This window comes from Zosterops lateralis (assembly GCF_965231275.1).
Source record: "Zosterops lateralis genome assembly, chromosome: 38".
In the NCBI taxonomy this organism is placed as follows: domain Eukaryota; kingdom Metazoa; phylum Chordata; class Aves; order Passeriformes; family Zosteropidae; genus Zosterops; species Zosterops lateralis.
The window spans coordinates 285654-308819 of NC_139798.1; the positions used below are offsets into that span (position 1 = coordinate 285654).

At 35.2% G+C, this 23166-nt stretch overlaps 1 protein-coding gene across 1 annotated transcript; it reads right to left on the reverse strand.

Moving 5' to 3' along the window:
* Window positions 1-486: 486 nt before the first annotated feature.
* PABPN1 (poly(A) binding protein nuclear 1) lies at window positions 487-22151 on the reverse strand. Its single transcript, XM_083882181.1, has 7 exons — window positions 22034-22151; window positions 19587-19701; window positions 12141-12208; window positions 11913-12019; window positions 7719-7806; window positions 3310-3458; window positions 487-647 (listed from the first exon to the last, which is right to left on the reverse strand). The coding sequence occupies exons 2-7, from the start codon at window positions 19666-19668 to the stop codon at window positions 608-610; spliced, it is 534 nt and encodes a 177-aa protein (XP_083738307.1). The 5' UTR covers window positions 19669-19701; window positions 22034-22151; the 3' UTR covers window positions 487-607.
* Window positions 22152-23166: the final 1015 nt, after the last annotated feature.

Sequence of the window (23166 nt, forward strand, 5' to 3'; positions counted from 1 at the left end):
AATTTTGATTTTTTTTTTTTTTTCTCAAAATTTGGGGAAACTGAAACAAAAAAAAACTCTCAAAACATTTTTTTTACAAAATTTTTTTTAATTTTTTTTTTATTTTTTTTTGTCCTTCCCCTCCCCCAAATTATTTTTAAATTCTAATTTTTTTCCCTCCCCCCCTTTTTTTTATTTTTATTTTTATTTTTTCCAGCCCCTCCCCCACCAACCCTCCAAAATTTTCCCCCCAATTTTTAAATTTTTTTATAATTAATTAAATTTTCAAATTAATTTTTTTCTTTTCCCTCCCCCCCCTTGTTGTTTTTTTTTTTTAATATTTTATTTTCCTCCCCCTCCCCCAACAAAATTTTTATTTATTTTTAATTTTTAAATTAATTTTTTTTTTTTTTCCAGCTGCGGCTCCACCTGCAAAAAACAAACTTTTTTTTGGGGATTTTTTTTTTTTAGGGGGGGGAAAAAAAGGGGAAAAAAAAATTTAAAATTTTTTTGGGTGTTTTTTTTTTTTTTTCTGGGTGGGGGAGGGGCGGGGTGGCCCCTCCCCCTCCCGTGGGAATTTTTTTTTGGGGGGAAAAAGGGAATTTTTGGGGTTTTTTTTTTTTGTGGTTTAATACGGGGAGTACCAGGAGGTGGCTCTGGAGCGGCCCCTGAGGAGAGAAAAAAGGAGAAATAATTAAAAATTTTTGAGGAAAAATTATAATTTTTAGAAATATAAAATATAATTTTAATTTTTTTTTTCGAAAAAAAGCAAAATTTTAATTGATTTTTATAGAAATAAAGCTGAATTTCAGGCAAAAAAATAAATTAAATTTATTTTTTTTTACATGAAATGAAATTTTGGGCAAAAAAATAAGGAATTTTTTAAAAATAAAATAAAATAAATTAAAAAAATAAAATAAAATATTTTTTTAAATAAAGTGAAAATTTAATGAGTTTTTAAAAAAAATAAACCAAAATTTTAATTCTTTAAAATAATAAAAAAATTCAGTCAAAAAAAATAGGTTTTATTCTGATAAATAAATAAATTAATTTATTAAATTATTTTTAATTCTCATTCACAAAAATAAAGAAACATTTAAAAACAAAAACAAAATTTTAATTAATTTTTTTAAACAAGCAAAAATTTTGGGGAGAAAAAAGAGAGTTTTTTTAAAAACACAGCAAAATTTTAATTGATTTTTTAAAAAAACCCAAATTTTTGGTCAATAAAAAGAATTTTTTTTAAATGAACAGAATTTTTGGTCAAAAACTCAACTGGAGATGCCAAAAATGCCCCAAAAAATCCCAAAATTTCAGGGAAAAAAAACCCAAAAATGCCTGAAATTTATCCCAAAACTCTTCCCAACATCTGGAGCTTCAAAAAGACCCAAAATCCCAAAAATTCAGCCCAAAATTCCTCAAACTCATCCCAAAATCTCACCTGGATGACGCGAAATCGGCGCTAAAAAAACGTCCCAAAAACACTTTAAAAAAGTCCAAAAAATGCCCAAAAAACCAAAAAAAAATCTGGAAAAAATCCCAAAACTCCTGAAATTTATCCCAAAACCCTTCTGGGACAGCTGAAATCCCAAAAAGCCCCAAAATCCCAAAAATTCACCCCAAAAATTCCTCAAAGTCACCTCAAAATCTCACCTGGAAAACACGAAAACGCCGCTAAAAAACGACCAAAAAATGCCCAAAAAACCAAAAAAAAATCCGGAAAAAATCCCAAAATTTCTGAAATTTATCCCAAACCCCTGAAGAGCCTCAAAATCTGGAGAATTGACCCCAAATTTCCCCTAATTCACTCCAAAAACTCACCTGGAGAACCCCTAAAACTCACCTGGAAGACTCAAAACCGCCACTAAAAAAACCCCAAAAAATGTCCCAAAAACGCCCAAAAAAGCCTCAAAAAAACCCCAAAAATTCATCCCCAAAGCCCCAAAATCCTGAGAATTCACTCCAAAATCCCAGGAATTCACCCCAAAATTACTGAAACTGAGCCCAAAATCTCACCTGGAAAACGCGAAAACGCCGCTAAAAAATGACCAAAAAACGCTTAAAAAATCCCCAAAAAAAAACCCCAAAAAAATCCCAAAAAATCCGGAAAAAACCCCAAAACCTTCAGAAAAAACCCCAAAACTCCTGAAATTTGTCCCAGGCCTTTTGAAACCCCCCAAAATCCCAAAAATTCAACCCAAAAAACTCACCTGGAGAACCCCCAAAACTCACCTGGATGACGCGAAATCGCCACTAAAAAAATGCCTTAAAAATGCTTAAAAAAAACCCCAAAAAAATCTGGAAAAAATCCCAAAACTCCTGAAATTCATCCCAAAACCCTTCTGGGACACCTGGAACTTCAAAAACCCCCAAAATTTGGGGAATTCACCCCAAAAACCTCACCTGGAGAACCCCAAAAACTCACCTGGATGATGCGAAATCGCCACTAAAAAACACCCAAAAAATGCTTTAAAAAATCCAAAAAAATCAGGAAAAAATCCCAAAACTCCAGAAATTTATCCCAAAACTCTTCTAGGACACCTCAAACCCCAAAAAACCCCCAAATCCCCAAAAAATCACCCCAAAAACCTCACCTGAAGACACTAAAATTTACCTCGATGACACGAAAACGCCGCTAAAAAACGACCAAAAAACGCTTTAAAAAACCCCAAAAAAACCTCAAAAAAATCCCAAAAAATTCTGGGAAAAAGCCCAAACCCTGTAAAACCATCCCAAACCCCAAAAAGGTGTGAATTGCCCCCAAAACTGTTTTTTTCTGACCTGTATCCCCGTGCCCGGGGCCGGCTGGAGCCGCTGTAGAACCTGGACCTGGCGGAGCCGTAACCCCCTGAAAGCCCCAAAATCCCCCAAATCCGCCCCAAAAATCCCCAAAATTCACCCCAAAAATCCCTGAAATTCACCCCAAAACCCTTCCAGGACACCTGAAATCCCAAAATGCCCCAAAATCCCAAAATTTCAGTCCAAAAACTCACCTGGACGACGCAAAATTGCCGCTAAAAAACACCCAAAAAATGCTTTAAAAAACCCGAAAAAAATCCGGAAAAAATCCCAAAATTTCTGAAATTTATCCCAAACCCCTGAAGAGGCCCAAGATCCTGAGAATTTACCCCAAATTTCCCCTAATTCACTCCAAAAACTCACCTGGAAGACTCAAAACCGCCACTAAAAAAACCCCAAAAAATGTCCCAAAAACGCCCAAAAAAACCCCAAAAAATCCCAAAAAAATCCCAAAAAATCCCAAAAAAATCCCAAACCCCCTAAAAACCCAAAAATATATTTTTTTTGTCCCCAAAAAGGTGTTTTCCTGACCTGTATCCCCGTGCCCGGGGCCGGCTGTAGCCGCTGTAGAACCTGGACCTGGCGGAGCCGTAACCCCCGGCCCGACCCCGGAAACGCCCCCGGGGAAAGCCCCGGTCGGTGCTGCTGATCCCGGGACGGTTCGTCCTCTTCGGGATCACCTGGGGGGGAAAAGAGAAAAAAAAATGGTGAAAATCGGTGAAAAAATGACGAAAATCGGTGAAAATTTAGCGAAAATCGATCAAAGTTTGGGGAAAATATGAAGGAAAATGAGGGGAGAAATGAGGAAAAGCTGGAAATGAAAAGGAAATTGGGGTTAGAAAATTTGGGATCAGGTTTGGGGAGAAAAACTGAGAATTTGGAGAAAAAATGGTGAAAATTTGGGGAAAAAGGGAAAAAAATGGTGAAAATCGGTGAAAATTTGACGAAAATCGGTGAAAAAATGGGGAAAAAATGGGTTAAAAATGGGAAAAAATTGGGGGAAAATGGGGAAAAATTGGAGAAAAATTGGGGAAAAAATGGGGAAAAAAATAGGGAAAAGTGGGCAAAAAGTAGGAAAAAAAATTGGGGAAAAAATGGGGAAAAATGAGGAAAAATTGGGGAAAAATGGGAAAAAATGGAGGAAAAATGGGGAAAAAACGTAGAAAAAATGGGAAAAAATAGGGGAAAATGGGGGAAAATTTGAAGAAAAATTGGTGAAAAAATGGGGAAAAATGAGGAAAAAACGAAGAAAAAATGGGGAAAAAGGGGGAAAAATTTGGGGAAAAAATGGGGGAAATTGGCCAAAATTTGACAAAAATCGCTCCAGGATTGGGGAAAATATGAAGGAAAATGGGAAAAATATGAAGGGAAAATGGAGGAAATTAAGTGAAATGAAGAAAAAAAGACAGGAAATAAAATTTGGGCGATTTAGGGAAAATTTGGGGAAAAAAGAAAAAAAAAAAAAGGTGAAAATCGGTGAAAATTTGGGAAAAATCGGTTGAAATTCGATGAAAATTGGTCAAAGTTTGGGGAAAATATGAAGGAAAATGGGGGAGAAATGAAGTGAAATAAAGGAAAAAAGACAGGAAATAGAATTTGGGTAATTTAGGGAAAATTTGGGGAAAATTGGGAAAAAATTTGGGGAAAATCAGTGAAAATTTGACGAAAATCGGTGAAAAAATGAGGAAAATATGAAGGAAAATGGGGGAGAAATGAGGGAAATTCAGTGAAATAAAGGAAAAACAAGAAGAAATGGAATTTAAATTATTTAAGGAAAATTTGGGGAAAATTGGGAAATAAATTTTGGGAAAAAAAGGTGAAAATTTGAGGAAAATCGGTGAAAAAATGAGGAAAATTGGTCGAAATTTGATGAAAATGTGAAGAAAAATGGGGGAGAAATGAGAAAAAACTGGAAATAAAAAGGAAATTTGGGTTAGAAAATGTGGGATCAGGTTTGGGGAGAAAAACAGAGAATTTGGGGAAAAAAAGGGGGAAAAATGGTGAAAATTGGGGAAAAAATGGTGAAAAAAACGACAAAAATCAGGAAAAAAAAGGGAAAAAAATTAGGCAAAATAAGGGGGGAAATTGGGAAAAAATGGAAAAAAAACAAGGGAAAAAATCAGAAAGAAATGGAAAAAAAATCAGAAAAAATGGGAAAAAAATTGAAAAAAATCTGAAAGTTTTGGGAAAAAAAATACGAAAAAAAAAATTGGGAAAAATTCGGAAAAAATCCAAAAAAAACCCGAAAAAATGGGAAAAATCAAGAAAAATTTGGGGAAAAAAAAAAAGGGAAAAAATTGGGGGAAAATGAGAAAAAAAATGAGGAGAAAATGAGGAAAAAATAAAAAAGAAAAGGGAAAAAAATGGGGAAAAATCTGAAAAAATTCAGAAAAAAATCAGAAAAAAAGGGGGAAAAAATGGGGAAAATTGGGGAAAAACAAGGGAAAAAAAAAAAGCAAAAAATGGGGGAAAAATTGGGGGAAAATGGAGAAAAAAAGGGAAAAAAATCTGAAAGTTTTGGGAAAAAAATTGGGAAAAAATCAGGAAAAAATTGGGAAGAAAATGGGAAAAAATTGGTGAAAAAATTGGCAAATTTTGGGAAAAAAAATACGAAAAAAAATTTGGGAAAAAACTGGGAAAAAATCAGAAAAAATGGAGAAAAAAACAGAAAAAATTGGGGGGGAAAAAAAAGGGAAAAAACTGGGGGAAAAATGAGAAAAAAAATCACAAAAAAATTCAGAAAAAATGGGAAAAAAAATCAGAAAAAAACCCCAAAAAAACCAGGAAAAATTGGGAAAAAATTGGGAATTTCAGGACCTGATGAGAATTTTGGGAATTAATGAAATTTTGGGATAAATTTTTGTTATTTTGGTGTAAATTCTGACCTTGATCTGCCTCCCCCTGAACAGAGAAAAAAATGAGGGAAAAATCAGGAAAAATTGAGGAAAAAATTGGGAAAAAATCAGAAAAAAATTGGGAAAAAAATCAGAAAAAATGGAGGAAAAATTGGGAGAAAAATCGAGAAAAAAAGGGAAAAAATGGGGAAAAAATGGGGAAAAAATTGGGAAAAAAATCTAAAAAATTGGCGAAAAATCAGGAAAAAAATGGAAAAGAATAAGGAAAAAACAGGGAAAAAAATCAAGAAAAAATGGGGGAAAATGGGAAAAAAACAGGAAGAAAATGGGAAAAAATTGGTGAAAAAATTGGCAAATTTTGGGAAAAAAATTGGGAAAAAAATGGGAAAAAAAACAGAAAAAAATGGGGGGAAAAAAAAAGGGAAAAAATGGGGGAAAATGAGAAAAAAATGAGGAAAAAAATGAGGAGAAAATAAAAAAAAAATGGGGAAAAAATCAGAAAAAAATCAGAAAAAAAATCAGAAAAAATCAAAAAAAATCCGAAAAAAAGTGGGAAAAATGTGGAAATTTTTGGAAATTTCAGGGAAATGCTGGGAACTTTAGGATTTGAGGAAAAATTTTGTAATTTTGGTGTAAATTCTGACCTTGATCTGCCTCCCCCTGAACAGAGAAAAAATTGGGGGAAAAAATCAGGAAAAAAATCAGAAAAAATTGGGGAAAAATTGGAGAAAATTCAGGAAAAAATCAGAAAAAAATTGGGGAAAAAATGGGGGAAAAATGGGAAAAAAATGGAAAAAAAATCTGAAAGTTTTGGGAAAAAAATATGAAAAAAAATTGGGAAAAAATCAGAAAAAATCGGGGAAAAAAAAAAAGGAAAAATGGGGGGAAATGAGGAAAAAAAGTGAAAAAAATCAAGAAAAATTGGGGAGAAAAATCAGAAAAAAAGGGGAAAAAATCAGAAAAAAGGGGGAAAAATAGAAAAAAACGGGAAGAAAATGGGAAAAAATCAGGAAAATTGGGGAATAACAGGGGAAAAGGGAAAAAATGGAGGAAAAAAAAGGGAAAAAATGGGGGGAAATCAGGAAAAAATTGGAAGAGAATGTGAAAAAAATCAAGAAAAAATTGGGAAAAAAATTCCGAAAAAATAAAAAAAAAAGGGAAAAAACAAAAAAAATTGAGGGAAAAAAAAGGGAAAAAATTGGAGGAAAATGAGAAAAAAATAAGGAAAAAATCAGGAAAAAAAAAAAAAAAAACGGGGGAAAAAATCAGAAAAAAACAGAAAAAAATCAGAAAAAATGGGGAAAAAACGTGGAAAATTTTGGAAATTTCGGGAGATGGTGGAAACAGAGGAAAATTTGGGATAAATTTTTGTAATTTTTGTGATTTTGGTGTAAATTCTGACCTTGATCTGCCTCCCCCGGAACAGAGAAAAAATTGGAGGAAAAATCAGGAAAAAATCAGAAAAAAATGGGGAAAAATTGGGAAAAAATGGGGAAAAAATCAGAAAAAAATGGGAAAAAAATGGGAAAAAATCAGGAAAAAATGGGGAAAAAAAATCTGAATGTTTTGGGAAAAAAATATGAAAAAAAAGGGAAAAAATCGGGAAAAAATCAGAAAAAAAATCAGAAAAAAATGGGAAAAAAAACAGAAAAAATTGGGGAAAAATGGAAAAAAATGGGGGAAAAATCGGAAAAAATTCAGAAAAAAATCAGGAAAAAATGAGAAAAAAATGGGAAAGAAACCAGAGAAAATGGGGAAAAATTGGGAAAAAAATCTTAAAATATTGGGAAAAAATGCAGAAAAAAATCAAGGAAAAATTCAGGAAAAATCTGAAAAAAAATCCGAAAAAATGGGAAAAATCAAGAAAAATTTCGGGAAAAATAAGGGAAAAAATTGGGGGAAAATGAAGAAAAATTGGGAAAAAAATCAAAAATAAAAAGGGAAAAAATGGCGAAAAATCTGAAAAAATTCAAAAAAAATCAGAAAAAAAGTGGGAAAAATGTGGAAATTTTTGGAAATTTCAGGGAAATGCTGGGAATTTTAGGATTTGAGGAAAAATTTTGTAATTTTGGTGTAAATTCTGACCTTGATCTGCCTCCCCCGGAACAGAGACTCGTCCAGAGCCATCGACGTCCGAACCGACTCCTTGTCCGAGAACTCGATGTAGGCAAAGCTGGAAAAGGGAAAAAATTATAAAATTAAAGCAAAATTTTGGTGGTTTTGGGGGTTTTTATAATTTGGATTTTTAGGGGATTTTTTGAGATTTTTTTTGGAATTTTTTTTGGATTTTTTTTTTATTTTTTTGAAGATTTTTTTGGGATTTTTTCGGATTTTTTTCTGATTTTTTGGAGTTTTTTTTTATTTTTTTGAAGATTTTTTGGGGGTTTTTTTTTGGATTTTTTTTGGATTTTTTTTTTATTTTTTTGAAGATTTTTTTGGGATTTTCTTTGGAATTTTTTCGGATTTTTTTTCGATTTTTTGGGGGTTTTTTTTATTTTTTTGAAGATTTTTGGGGGTTTTTTTCTGGAATTTTTTTTGGATTTTTTATTTTTTTTTTTTGAAGATTTTTTTGGATTTTCTTTGGAATTTTTTTGGATTTTTTTCTGATTTTTTTTGGATTTTTTTTTATTTTTTTGAAGATTTTTTTGGGATTTTCTTTGGAATTTTTTCGGATTTTTTTCTGATTTTTTGGGTTTTTTTTTTTTATTTTTTTGAAGATTTTTTGGGGTTTTTTTTTGAATTTTTTTTGGATTTTTTTTTATTTTTTTGAAGATTTTTTTGGGATTTTCTTTGGAATTTTTTCGGATTTTTTTCTGATTTTGGTTTTTTTTTTTTATTTTTTTGAAGATTTTTTGGGATTTTTTTTTGGATTTTTTTTTGATTTTTTTTTATTTTTTTGAAGATTTTTTTGGGATTTTCTTTGGGATTTTTTCGGATTTTTTTCTGACTTTTTGTTTTTTTTTTTTTTATTTTTTTGAAGATTTTTTGGGATTTTTTTTGGAATTTTTTTTGGATTTTTTATTTTTTTGAAGATTTTTTGGGATTTTTTTTGGAATTTTTTTTGGATTTTTTTTGGACTTTTTTGAAGATTTTTTTGGGATTTTCTTTGGAATTTTTTCGGATATTTTTCTCATTTTTTGGATTTTTTTTTTATTTTTTTGAAGATTTTTTGGGATTTTTTTTGGAATTTTTTGGATTTTTTTTTCTGGATTTTTTTGGGATTTTTTGGAAGTTTTTTGTTATTTTTACGATTTTTTTTCGGGATTTTTTTTTTCAATTTTTTTCGGGGTTTTTTAAATGATTTTTTTGAATTTTTTTTTTGGATTTTTTTGGATTTTTAAAAGATTTTTGGGGGATTTTTATGATTTTTTTTCGGATTTTTTTCGGATTTTTTTTTTGGAATTTTTTGAAGATTTTTTTGGAATTTTTTTTGGAATTTTTTTGGATTTTTTTGAAATTTTTTTGGATTTTTTTTCAGATTTTTTTGGGATTTTTTTGAAATTTTTTTGGATTTTTTGAAGACTTTTTTTGGATTTTTTTTGGAATTTTTTTGGATTTTTTTAAAGATTTTTTCAGATTTTTTTTTTGATTGTTTCAGATTCTTTTTGGATTGTTTTTCAGATTTTTTCAAAGATTTTTTAAAATATTTTTTTGGGGATTTTTACGAAATTTTTTTTTAATTTTTTTTTTATTTTTTTGGATTTTTTTCAGATTTTTTGGGGGATTTTTACGATTTTTTTTTTGGATTTTATTGGGATTTTTTTTATTGTAATTTTTTTTGGATTTTCTGAGGGGTTTTGTAGAATTGCGGAAAAAATTGGAAAAAAATGAGAAAAATTGGGAAAAAATTGAGGGAAAAGATGAGGAAAAACATCAGGGAAAATTAAGAGAAAAGTGAGAAAATTTGGGCAAAAATTTGGGAAAAAACGGGAAAAAATGGGAAAATTTGGTAAAAAAAAACTGGGGAAAATGAGGAAAAATTGGGTGAAAATTGGGAGAAAAATCAGGAAAAAATTGAGGAAAAATGGAGAAAAAAACCTGAAAAAATCAGGAAAAATTAGAGAAAAATGGGGAAAAAATGGGGGAAAAAATGAGAAAATTTAGTAAAAATTGGGGAAAAATTGGGAAAAAACTGAGGAAAAAAAAAACCAGAAAAAAAATGGGGAAAATGGGGAAAAAATGGGGAAAAACTGAGAAAAAATAGAAAAAAACGAGGGGAAAATGGGCAAAGAATGGGGGAGAAATGGAGAAAAAGTCGGAAAAAATCTGGAAAAAATGGGAAAAAAATTGGGAAAAATCGGGCAAAAAATTAGGATAAAATTGGCAGGAAAATTGAGAAAAAATTGGAAAAAAACTGAGGAAAATCAGGAAAAAAAAATGGGGAAAAATCAGCAAAAACTTGGAAAAATTTGGGGGAAAAATGGGGAAAAATTAGAAAAAAATTTGTGGAAAATCAGGAAAAAATTGGGGGAAAATTGGTAAAAGATGAGAAAAAGTTCAGGAAAAATTGGGGAAAAACGAGGAAAAAAAAAAGAGGAAAAACTTGGAAAAAATTGAGCAAAAAATCATGAAAAAATCATGAAAAATTGGGGAAAAAACAGGAAAAATGGGAAAAAGTGTAAAAAATTGGGAGAAAATTTGGAAAAAACTGGAGAAAATCAGGAAAAAATTGTAAAAAAATGGGAAAAAAATCGGGAAAAAATGGGAAAAAATTGGGGGAAATTGGGCAAAAATTGGGGAAAATTGAGAAAAATTCGAAAAAAATGAGAAAAAAAAAGGGGCAAAAATTGGGAAAAAAATCAGAAAAAATAGGCAAAACTGAAAAAAAAACTAATAAAAACTGAGGAAAAAAAATTGGAGAAACTGGAAAAAATCAGGAAAAATTGAGGAAAAAAAAGAAAAAAAATCAGGAAAAAAAATTGAAAAAAAAAATCGGTAAAAAGTGAGAAAAAATCAGGAAAAAGCAGGAAAAATTGGGGAAAAAAAACCAGAAAGAATTCGGAAAAAATTTGGAAAAAATCAGAGAAAATCAGGAAAAATGGGAAAAAGAAACCAGAAAAAAAATTGGGGAAAAATCAGGAAAATTGGGAATCAAATTTCTCAAAAGATCTGGAAAAAAATCCAAAAAATTTGATTTTCGGAGCCAATTTTCGTTGAATTTTGGGCAAATTTTGGGATATTTTGACGGGGTTTTTTTCTGTGAAGAATGTAAATGACCTACCACATCCTAATTAGCATAAATTAGCATAATTAATGACTAATTACCCCTTGGGGTGGCCGCTGTACTTGTCGCACAGGATGGGGACGGGATTGGGGGAAAATTGGGCAAAAATGGGAAAAATATAGAAAAAAATCAGGAAAAATCAGGAAAAAAATTGGAAAAAAATGGGAAAAATGAAGAAAAAATTGGGGAAAATCAGGTAAAATTTGGGAAAAAAATTGGTGAAAAATGGGAAAAAATGGGGAAAATTTGGTAAAAAATGGGGAAAAATTGGGAAAAAATCAGAAAAATATGGGAAAAAATAGGGAAAAAAATGGGAAAAATTGGTGGGAAAAATTGTGGAAAATCAGGAAGTATTGGGTAAAAATTGGGAAGAATCTGGAAAAAATTGGGGGGAAAATTGGGAAAAAATGAGGAAAAATGAGGAAAAAATGAGGAAAAATGAGGAAAAATAGAGAAAAATTGGGGGGGAAATGGGGAAAAAAATGGGGAAAAATGGGAAAAAACTGAGAAAAAATAGAAAAAAACAGGGGAAAATGGGGAAAGAATGGGGGAGAAATGGAGAAAAAGTCGGAAAAAATCTGGAAAAAATGGGAAAAAAATTGGGAAAAATTGGGAGAAAAATCGGGCAAAAACTTTGAAAAAAAAAAAGGGAAAAATGAAGAAAAAATTGGGGAAAAACAGGAAAAATGGGGCAAAAAAATCAGGAAAAAAGTCAGGAAAAATGGGAAAAAATGGGCAAAAATTGGGAGAAAATTGGGAAGAAAATCATAAAAAAAAATCAGAAAAAATGGGGAAAAAACAGGAAAAACGAGAAAAAAATAAGCAAAAAATTGGGAAAAATTTGGGACAAAAAACAACAAAAAATTGGAAAAACTTTGACTGGGAAAAATCCCCAAAAAATCAACTTCCGGAACCGATTTTGGACGTTTTTGGTCGAATTTTGGTCGAATTTTGGTCAAATTTTGGGATATTTTGACGGGGTTTTTTCTGTGAAGAACGTAAAGGACCTACCACATCCTAATTAGCATAAATTAGCATAATTAATGACTAATTACCCCTTGGGGTGGCCGCTGTACTTGTCGCACAGGATGGTGACGCGGTTGACGGAGCCGCAGCCGTGGAAATGCGCCTCCAGCTCCTCGGCCGTGGCCCCGTAATCCACCTAAAAACACCCAAATTTTCATTAATTTTAATGAATTTTAATTAATTTGGGGTTTAAGGGATTTTTTTGGATTTTTTTGGATTTTTTTGGGGGGTTTTTAGGGGGTTTTTTGGGGTCTCACGTTGCCGACGTAGATGGAACGAGCGTCGGCCTCCATTTTCTCCTCCAGGGACATGATCACCGGGCCGGCTGCAGAATAAAGGAAATTTAATTAAATTTTGGGGGAATTTTGGGGGTTTTTGGGGTTTTTATTTGATTTGGGGGTTTTGAGAATTTTTGGGGAATTTTTGGGATTTTTTGGGGATTTTTTGAGGATTTTTTGAGGATTTTTTGGGATTTTTTTGGGGATTTTTTGAGGATTTTTTGAGGATTTTTTGGGGATTTTTTGGGGATTTTTTGAGGATTTTTTGAGGATTTTTTTGGGGATTTTTTGAGGATTTTTTGGGGATTTTTCGGAGTTTTTTCGAGAATTTTTTGGGGTTTTTTTGGAGACTTTTTGGGGATTTTTTGGGGGTTTTTTTGAGGATATTTTTGGGGTTTTTTGGGATTTTTTTGGGGTTATTTTGATGATTTTTGGGGGTTTTTATGTTTTATTTTGGGGGGTTTTTGGGGTTTTTTGGATTTGGGGTACATGATCACCGGGCCGGCTGCAAAATAAAGGAAATTTGATTCAATTTTGGGGGAATTTGGGGGTTTTTGGGGTTTTTATTTGATTTGGGGGTTTTGAGAATTTTTGGGGAATTTTGGGGATTTTTTGGGGGATTTTTTGAGGATTTTTTGAGGATTTTTTGGGATTTTTTTGGGATTTTTTTGAGGATTTTTTGAGGATTTTTTTGAGGATTTTTTGAGGATTTTTCGAGAATTTTTTGGGGTTTTTTTGGAGACTTTTTGGGGATTTTTTTGGGGTTTTTTTGGGATTTTTTGGGGGTTTTTTGGGATTTTTTGGGGTTTTTTTTGATGATTTTTGGGGGTTTTTATGTTTTATTTTGGGGGGTTTTTGGGGTTTTTTGGATTTGGGGTACATGATCACCGGGCCGGCTGCAAAATAAAGGAAATTTAAAAAAATTTTGGGGGAATTTTGGGGGTTTTTGGGGTTTTTATTTGATTTGGGGGTTTTGAGAATTTTTGGGGAATTTTTGGGATTTTTTGGGGGATTTTTTGAGGATTTTTTGGGGATTTTTTGGAGTTTGAGGATTTTTTGAGGATTTTTTGGGGATTTTTTGAGGATTTTTTGAGGATTTTTTGGGGATTTTTTTGGAGTTTTTTCGAGAATTTTTTGGGGTTTTTTTGGAGACTTTTTGGGGATTTTTTTGGGGGTTTTTTTGAGGATATTTTTGGGGTTTTTTGGGATTTTTTTGGGGGTTTTTTGATGATTTTTGGGGGTTTTTATGTTTTATTTTGGGGGTTTTTGGGGTTTTTTTGGATTTGGGGTACATGATCACCGGGCCGGCTGCAAAATAAAGTAAATTTAATAAAATTTTGGGGGAATTTTGGGGGTTTTGGGGGTTTTTATTTGATTTGGGGGTTTTGAGAATTTTTGGGGAATTTTTGGGATTTTTTTTGGGGATTTTTTGAGGATTTTTTGAGGATTTTTTGAGGATTTTTTGAGGATTTTTGGAGGATTTTTTTGGGGATTTTTTGAGGATTTTTTGGGGATTTTTTTGGGGATTTTTTGAGGATTTTTTGGGGATTTTTTTGGGGATTTTTTGAGGATTTTTTGGGGATTTTTTGGAGTTTTTTCGAGAATTTTTTGGGGTTTTTTTGGAGACTTTTTGGGGATTTTTGGGGGGGTTTTTTTGAGGGTATTTTTGGGGTTTTTTGGGATTTTTTTGGGGGTTTTTTGATGATTTTTGGGGGTTTTTATGTTTTATTTTGGGGGTTTTTGGGGTTTTTTTGGATTTGGGGTACATGATCACCGGGCCGGCTGCAAAATAAAGTAAATTTAATAAAATTTTGGGGGAATTTGGGGGGTTTTGGGGTTTTTATTTGATTTGGGGGTTTTGAGAATTTTTGGGGAATTTTTGGGATTTTTTTGGGATTTTTTGAGGATTTTTTGGGGATTTTTTGGAGTTTTTTCGAGGATTTTTTGAGGATTTTTTGAGGATTTTTTGGGGATTTTTTGGGGGATTTTTTGAGGATTTTTTGGGGATTTTTTGAGGATTTTTTGGGGATTTTTTTGGGGATTTTTTGAGGATCTTTTGGGGATTTTTTGAGGATTTTTTGAGGATTTTTTGGGGATTTTTTGGGGGATTTTTTGAGGATTTTTTGGGGATTTTTTTGGGGATTTTTTGAGGATTTTTTTGGGGATTTTTTGAGGATTTTTTAAGGATTTTTTGGGGATTTTTTTGGGGATTTTTTGAGGATTTTTTGGGGATTTTTTGAGGATTTTTTTGGGATTTTTTTGGAGTTTTTTCGAGAATTTTTTGGGGTTTTTTTGGAGACTTTTTGGGGATTTTTTTGGGGGTTTTTTTGAGGATATTTTTGGGGTTTTTTGGGATTTTTTTGGGGGTTTTTTGATGATTTTTGGGGGTTTTTATGTTTTATTTTGGGGGGTTTTTGGGGCTTTTTGGATTTGGGGTACATGATCACCGGGCCGGCTGCAAAATAAAGTAAATTTAATAAAATTTTGGGGGAATTTTGGGGGTTTTGGGGGTTTTTATTTGATTTGGGGGTTTTGAGAATTTTTGGGGAATTTTTGGGATTTTTTTTGGGGATTTTTTGAGGATTTTTTGAGGATTTTTTGAGGATTTTTTGAGGATTTTTGGAGGATTTTTTTGGGGATTTTTTGAGGATTTTTTGGGGATTTTTTTGGGGATTTTTTGAGGATTTTTTGGGGATTTTTTTGGGGATTTTTTGAGGATTTTTTGGGGATTTTTTGGAGTTTTTTCGAGAATTTTTTGGGGTTTTTTTGGAGACTTTTTGGGGATTTTTGGGGGGGTTTTTTTGAGGGTATTTTTGGGGTTTTTTGGGATTTTTTGGGGGGTTTTTTGATGATTTTTGGGGGTTTTTATGTTTTATTTTGGGGGTTTTTGGGGTTTTTTTGGATTTGGGGTACATGATCACCGGGCCGGCTGCAAAATAAAGTAAATTTAATAAAATTTTGGGGGAATTTGGGGGGTTTTGGGGTTTTTATTTGATTTGGGGGTTTTGAGAATTTTTGGGGAATTTTTGGGATTTTTTTGGGATTTTTTGAGGATTTTTTGGGGATTTTTTGGAGTTTTTTCGAGGATTTTTTGAGGATTTTTTGAGGATTTTTTGGGGATTTTTTGGGGGATTTTTTGAGGATTTTTTGGGGATTTTTTTGGGGATTTTTTGAGGATTTTTTTGGGGATTTTTTGAGGATTTTTTAAGGATTTTTTGGGGATTTTTTTGGGGATTTTTTGAGGATTTTTTGGGGATTTTTTGAGGATTTTTTTGGGATTTTTTTGGAGTTTTTTCGAGAATTTTTTGGGGTTTTTTTGGAGACTTTTTGGGGATTTTTTTGGGGGTTTTTTTGAGGATATTTTTGGGGTTTTTTGGGATTTTTTTGGGGGTTTTTTGATGATTTTTGGGGGTTTTTATGTTTTATTTTGGGGGGTTTTTGGGGCTTTTTGGATTTGGGGTACATGATCACCGGGCCGGCTGCAAAATAAAGTAAATTTAATAAAATTTTGGGGGAATTTTGGGGGTTTTGGGGGTTTTTATTTGATTTGGGGGTTTTGAGAATTTTTGGGGAATTTTTGGGATTTTTTTTGGGGATTTTTTGAGGATTTTTTGAGGATTTTTTGAGGATTTTTTGAGGATTTTTGGAGGATTTTTTTGGGGATTTTTTGAGGATTTTTTGGGGATTTTTTTGGGGATTTTTTGAGGATTTTTTGGGGATTTTTTTGGGGATTTTTTGAGGATTTTTTTGGGATTTTTTTGGAGTTTTTTCGAGAATTTTTTGGGGTTTTTTTGGAGACTTTTTGGGGATTTTTGGGGGGGTTTTTTTGAGGGTATTTTTGGGGTTTTTTGGGATTTTTTGGGGGGTTTTTTGATGATTTTTGGGGGTTTTTATGTTTTATTTTGGGGGTTTTTGGGGTTTTTTTGGATTTGGGGTACATGATCACCGGGCCGGCTGCAAAATAAAGTAAATTTAATAAAATTTTGGGGGAATTTGGGGGGTTTTGGGGTTTTTATTTGATTTGGGGGTTTTGAGAATTTTTGGGGAATTTCTGGGATTTTTTGGGGATTTTTTGAGGATTTTTTGGGGATTTTTTGGAGTTTTTTCGAGGATTTTTTGAGGATTTTTTGGGGATTTTTTGGGGATTTTTTGGGGGTTTTTTGGGGATTTTTTGAGGATTTTTTGAGGATTTTTTGGGGATTTTTTGAGGATTTTTTGGGGATTTTTGGAGTTTTTTCGAGGATTTTTTGAGGATTTTTTGAGGATTTTTTGAGGATTTTTTGAGGATTTTTTGAGGATTTTTTGGGGATTTTTTGAGGATTTTTTGGGGATTTTTTTGGGGATTTTTTGAGGATCTTTTGGGGATTTTTTGAGGATTTTTTGAGGATTTTTTGGGGATTTTTTGGGGGATTTTTTGAGGATTTTTTGGGGATTTTTTTGGGGATTTTTTGAGGATTTTTTTGGGGATTTTTTGAGGATTTTTTAAGGATTTTTTGGGGATTTTTTTGGGGATTTTTTGAGGATTTTTTGGGGATTTTTTGAGGATTTTTTTGGGATTTTTTTGGAGTTTTTTCGAGAATTTTTTGGGGTTTTTTTGGAGACTTTTTGGGGATTTTTTTGGGGGTTTTTTTGAGGATATTTTTGGGGTTTTTTGGGATTTTTTGGGGGTTTTTTTTGATGATTTTGGGGGGGTTTTATGTTTTATTTTGGGGGGTTTTTGGGGTTTTTTTGGATTTGGGGTACATGATCACCGGGCCGGCTGGAAAATAAAGTATATTTAATAAAATTTTGGGGGAATTTTGGGGGTTTTTGGGGTTTTTATTTGATTTGGGGGTTTTGAGAATTTTTGGGGAATTTTTGGGATTTTTTGGGGGATTTTTTTGAGGATTTTTTGGAGAATTTTTGGGATTTTTTTGGGGATTTTTCGAGAATTTTTTGGGGTTTTTTTGGAGACTTTTTGGGGATTTTTTGGGTTTTTTTTGAGGATATTTTTGGGTTTTTTTGGGATTTTTTGGGGTTTTTTTGATGATTTTTGGGGGTTTTTATGTTTTATTTTGGGGTTTTTGAGGTTTTTTTCTGGGGCCTTTTCCAGATTTTTTTGGGGAGTTTTCCAAATCTTTTGGTGGGTTTTTTTTGGGATTTTTGAGGGGTTTTTTTTAGATTTTTTTTTTGAGGTTTTTAGGAAGGTTTTTTGAGGTTTTTTTGGCGGAATTTTTTGGGGGTTTTGGGGGGAGTTTTTTGGAGTTTTTTCAGGTTTTTTGAGGGTTTTTTAGGGTTTTTTGGGGGGTGTTTTTGGGGTTCTTTTGGAGAGATTTTGGGGTTTTTTGGGCAATTTCTTGGTATTTTGGGGTCATTTTTGGGACCATTTTGGGGACCATTTTTTCTGATTTTGGGGCCATTTTTAGTGGCTTTTGGCGATGATTTTTGGGACCATTTTCGGGATTATTTTGGGTGGTTTTAGGGCCATTTTTGGGACCTTTTTTTCTCCTTTTGGGGACAATTTTTGGGTCCATTTTTGGATCAATTTTTAAATCATTTTTGGGCCACTTTTTCTGCTTTTTGGGGCCATTTTTGGATCCATTTTTAGGTCATTTTTGGGCCATTTTTGGGGCCATTTTTGGGTAATTTTTGGGACGATTTTTGGGTCATTTTTGCTGGTTTTTGGGGCTGATTTTGGGGCCATTTTTTGCTGGGTTTTGAGGCTGTTTTTTGGGTCAATTTTTTTCTGATTTTGGGTCATTTTTGGGACCATTTTGGGTCCATTTCTGGACCATTTTTGGGATCATTTTTTCTGCTTTTGTGTCATTTTTGGGGCCATTTTCAGGTCATTTTTGGGACGATTTTTGGGTCATTTTTGCTGTTTTTCGGGGCTGGTTTTGGGTCAATTTTTTCTGATTTTGGGCCATTTTTGGGGACTATTTTTGTGACCATTTTTTCTGTTTTTAGGGCAGTTTTTGGGTCCATATTTGGGACCATTTTCTCTGATTTTGGGGCCATTTTTGGGGCCATTTTTGGGCCATTTTTGGGACCATTTTTGCTGCTTTTGGGGATGATTTTTCAGACCATTTTGGGGTCATTTTTAGGGCTGTTTTTTGGGGATGATTTTTGGGGTTTTTTGGCTTTTTGGGGCAATTTTTGGGCCCATTTTTTTGCAGTTTGGGGCCATTTTTTGGGTCATTTTTGGGACCATTTTTTCTGATTTTGGGACCATTTTTGGGTCCATTTTAAGTCATTTTTGGGGACCATTTTTGGGTCATTTTTTGGCAGTTTTGGGGGTTTTAGGGGCAGTTTTTGGGCCATTTTTGGGCCAATTTTTTCTGATTTTGGGTCCATTTCTGGGTCATTTTTGGGTCCATTTCTGTGTCAGTTTTTGGGCCGTTTTTTGGGTCATTTTGGGGACCATTTTTGGGACCATTTTTTCTGCTTTTGTGTCATTTTTGGGCCCTTTTTGTGTCATTTTTGGGCCATTTTTGTGTCATTTTTTGGGGCATTTTTGGGTCATTTTTTGGGCCATTTTTGAGGCCAATTTTTGGTATTTTTTGGGACCATTTTTGCTGTTTTTTGGGATGACTTTTGGGGCCATTTTTTGCTGGTTTTGGGACCATTTTTGGGGCCATTTTGGGACCATTTTTTCTGCTTTTGGGGTCATTTTGGGGACCATTTTTGGGTCCATTTTTTCTGATTTTGGGTCATTTTTTTCTGATCTTGGGGCATTTTTGGGTCCATTTTGGGTCCATTTTTGGGTCCATTTTCGTGTAATTTTTGGGACGATTTTTGGGTCATTTTTGCTGTTTTTTGGGGCTGGTTTAGGGGCCATTTTTTGCTGGTTTTTGAGGCTGTTTTTTGGGTCAATTTTTTCTGATTTTGGGGCCATTTTTGGGTCATTTTTGGGGACCATTTTTGGAGTTTTTTGGGCCATTTTTGGGTCCATTTTTGGCGGGTTTTTGGAGCCATTTTTTGTTGGTTTTGGTGATGATTTTTGGGTCATTTTTGGGGCCATTTTTTCTGCTTTTGTGTCATTTTTGGGCATTTTTGTGTCAGTTTTTGGGCCCTTTTTATGTCATTTTTTGGGCCATTTTTGTGTCATTTTTTGGGCCATTTTTGTGTCATTTTTGGGCCATTTTTGTGTCATTTTTGGGCCATTTTTGTGTCATTTTTGGGCCATTTTTTTCAGGTTTTGGAGGTTTTTTTGGGCCATTTTTTGGGCCATTTTGTGTCAGTTTTTGGGCCATTTTTGGGTAATTTTTTGGGCATTTTTGTGTCAGTTTTTGGGTCATTTTTGGGTCATTTTTTTCAGGTTTTGGAGGGTTTTTTGGGCCATTTTTTGGGCCATTTTTGTGTCATTTTGGGGCTGATTTTTGGGACCATTTTTTCTGGTTTTTGTGTCATTTTTGTGCCATTTTCAGTGTTTTTTTTCCCTCTCACCGTTGCCCGGGGGGGGGCTCATGTTCATCTGTTTCTCCACCTCGTTCTGCAGCTCTTTGAGCTTCTCTGCCTCTTCCTCCATCTCCCTCACCCGGGCCTTGATGGCCTCCAGCTCCTGAAAAACACCCAAAAAATATAAAATTTACAACAAAATTCAGAAAATCTGCCGCAAAATTCATAAATTCCCAACGAAAATTAGAAATTCGCAACAAAAATCGCGATAAAAATCGTAAAATTTGCAGGAAAATACACAAAATTTAACCCAAAATCCAACCAGGAAGTGAAAAAATCTGATTTGGGAGAGTTAAAAACACAAAAATCCACAAATTTGCCAAAAAAATCGTAAAATTCGCAACAAAATTGAGAAAATCGGCGCCAAAAATAAAAAAATCGGCACCAAAATTTACAAATTCGCAACAAAATTCAGAAATTCACAATAAAAATTATAAAATTGGCAACAAAAATAGTAAAATTCAATCCAAAAATGAAAAATTCGCTACAAAAATCACAAAATTTGCAACAAAAATCAGAAATTTGGAGCAAAATCTACAAAATTTGCAACAAAATCCACAAAATTCAACCCAAAAATCCCCAAATTCAGCCCAAAAATCCACCTGGGAACCTCAAAAATCCACAAATTCACCCAAATTTCTCAAAATTCATTCAAAAAAATGCCCAAATTCACCCCAAAATTCACCTGGAAACCCCAAAAATCCCCAAATCTCAAGTTTCCCCCTCAAATTTTCACTTTTTCCCCTGAAATTTTCACTTTTTTCCCCTCAAATCCCCACTTTTATCCCTCAATTTCCAATTTTATTTCTCAAATCTCCACTTTTATCCCCAAAATTCCCATTTTCCCCTTCAAATTCTCACTTTTTTTCCCCTCAATTTTCCACTTTTATTCACCAAATTGCCACTTTTATCCCCAAAATCTCCATTTTCCCCCTCAAATCTCCATTTTTCCTTTCAAATCTCCACTTTTATCCCTCAAATTCTCACTTTTATCCCTCAAATCCCCATTTTCCCCTCAAATCTCCACTTTCCCCCTCAAATTCTCATTTTTATCCCTCAAACTCCCCCTTTTATCCCTCAAATTTCCACTTTTATCCCCCAAAATCTCCCTTTATCCCTCAATATTCCCTTTTATCCCCTAAATTGCCCCTTTTATCCCTCAAATCTCAATTTTTCGCCCTCAAATCTCCATTTTATCCCTCACATTCTCCCTTTTATTCTCAAACTCCCACTTTTATCCCTCAAATCTCCAATTTTCCCCTCAAATCTCCACTTTTCCCCCTCAATATTTCCTTTAATCCCTCAAAATTCCCCCTTTTCCCCTCAAATTTCCCATTTTCCCCTCAAATCTCCGATTTTATCCCCCATTTCCCCCTCAAATCTCAACTTTTCCCCTCAACTTTCCACTTTTCCCCCCTCAAATCTCCACTTTTATTCCCCAAATTCCCATTTTCCCCTCAAATCTCCACTTTTACCCCTCAAATCTCAAATTTCCCCCTCAAATTCCCACTTTTATCCCTCAATATTCCCTTTTATCCTTCAAATTCTCTCTTTTAATCTCAAACTCCCCCGTTTTCTCCCCAAATCTCCACTTTTATCCCTCGTTTTTCCCTCAATTTCTCCCTTTTCCCCCTCAAATCTCAACTTTTTCCTCTAAATTCCCACTTTTACCCGTTAAATCCCCCATTTCCCCCTCAAATCTCCACTTTTATCCCTCATTTTCCCCTCAAATTCCCACTTTTACCCCCCAAATCCCCCATTTTCCCCTCAATTTCTCCATTTGATCCCCTAAATCTCCACTTTTCCTTCAAATTCCCCCTTTTATCCCTCAATTTTCCCCCAAATCTCCACTTTTCCCCTCAAATCTCCACTCCCCCCCTCATTTTCCCCTCAATTTCTCACTTTTATCCCCTAAATTCCCACTTTTCCCCTCAACTTTCCACCTTCCCCCCTCAAATCTCCCACTATTATCAACTTTTCCCCCTCAAATCTCCACTTTAATCCTTCAAATTTCCCCATTTCCCCCTCAAATTCTCCCATTTCCCCCTCAAATCTCCACTTTTACCCCTCAATTCCCCAATTTTCCCTTCAACTTTCCACTTTTACCCCTCAAATCCTCACTTTTATCCCTCGAATTCCCCCTATTACCCCCAAATTCCCACTTTTCCCCCTCAAATCTCCATTTTATCCCTCAGATCTCCACCTTTCTCCACTTTTATCCCTCAAATCTCCACTTTTATCCCTCATTTCCCCCTCAAATCTCCACTTTTACTCCTCATTTTCCCTCAGTTTTCCCCCTTTTCTCCACAAATTTCCGCTTTTCCCCCTCAAACCCCCTTTCCCCCCTCATTTCCCGCCTTTTCCCCCCCCTCATTTCCCGCCGTTTTCCCCCCCTCATTTCCCGCCTTTTTCCCCCATTCTCATTCCCGTCTCACCGGGTCCTCAATGGCGGCCTCTCCCGCCTCTCCCTCCCCGAGCCCCGTTTCCTCCTCCAGCTCCTCCCCGGCGCTTTCGTGCGGCGGCCCCGGCGCTGCTGAGGCCGAAGCGGCGGCGGCGGCGGCGGCGGCGGCTCCGGCCCCGCTCCCGCTTCCCCCCGTTGTCCCTCCCGAGCCTCCCCCGGACCCTCCGCGGCCGCTCCCGCCCCGGCCCCGGCTCCCCCCTTCTCCCAGCGCCGCCTCCTCCGGCCCCGCCGCCGCCGCCGCTCCTCCCAAGCCGTTGCCGTAAGGCGGGGAAGGGTCTCCGCCGCCCCCGGGACCCCCCGGGTGAACCGAACCGGCTCCTCCGGCCGCGGCTCCTCCGGCCGCCGCCGCCATGGCCGCCATGGCCGCCCGCCCGCGCCGTGAGGGGGCCGTGAGGGGGCGGCCAATCACAGAGCGCGGACGGGTTTCGTGGGCGGGACAACTCCCCGCTATCCAATCACCACTCAAATATCTTGACTGACAGCTAATTCAACCTATAAAATCGCTCCTGTGAGGCACCGCGCTGTCCAATGAGATTATACGCAGGCGGGACAAAGGAAAAGACAACCAATAGAAACGGGAGGCGGGAAGAGCGGCAGCCAATGGCAGCGCGCGGCAGCGGCAATGCGGCGCCCACCGGGGAGAGGATGGAGGCGTGGCTTAGCCGCTTCCAACCAATAAAAACGCGTATTGCACCGGAATGGGCGTGGCTATGAAGAAACAACCAATAGCGACGCGCGTAAGGGCGGAAATGAGTGGACGCTTCAGCCAATCAGCATTGAGAGGCGGGGTTAAGGCGGCGCTGGCCAATAGGAAGGCGCAGGGGGCGGGGCTTGGTCTTAAGGGCGCCTTCGCCGCTTCTCTCCGGGCTCTCCTTGAAAACAGGAGCTTTAATTAATTCCCGTAATTAACGCGCTAATTAATTAACCCAGCCGGGAATGCGCCCCCAACCGGCGCTGGGGGGCGCTGCGTCTAACGGGGGGCGGCTTAATTACGGTCCTAATTAGCACTAATTAGCTCGTGGGGCGGTTAATTAGTATGTAATTAGTTAATTAATCCGGTGTGGGTTATTAAACACCCCCTAATTGGGTTCTTTAATTACGGGGGGC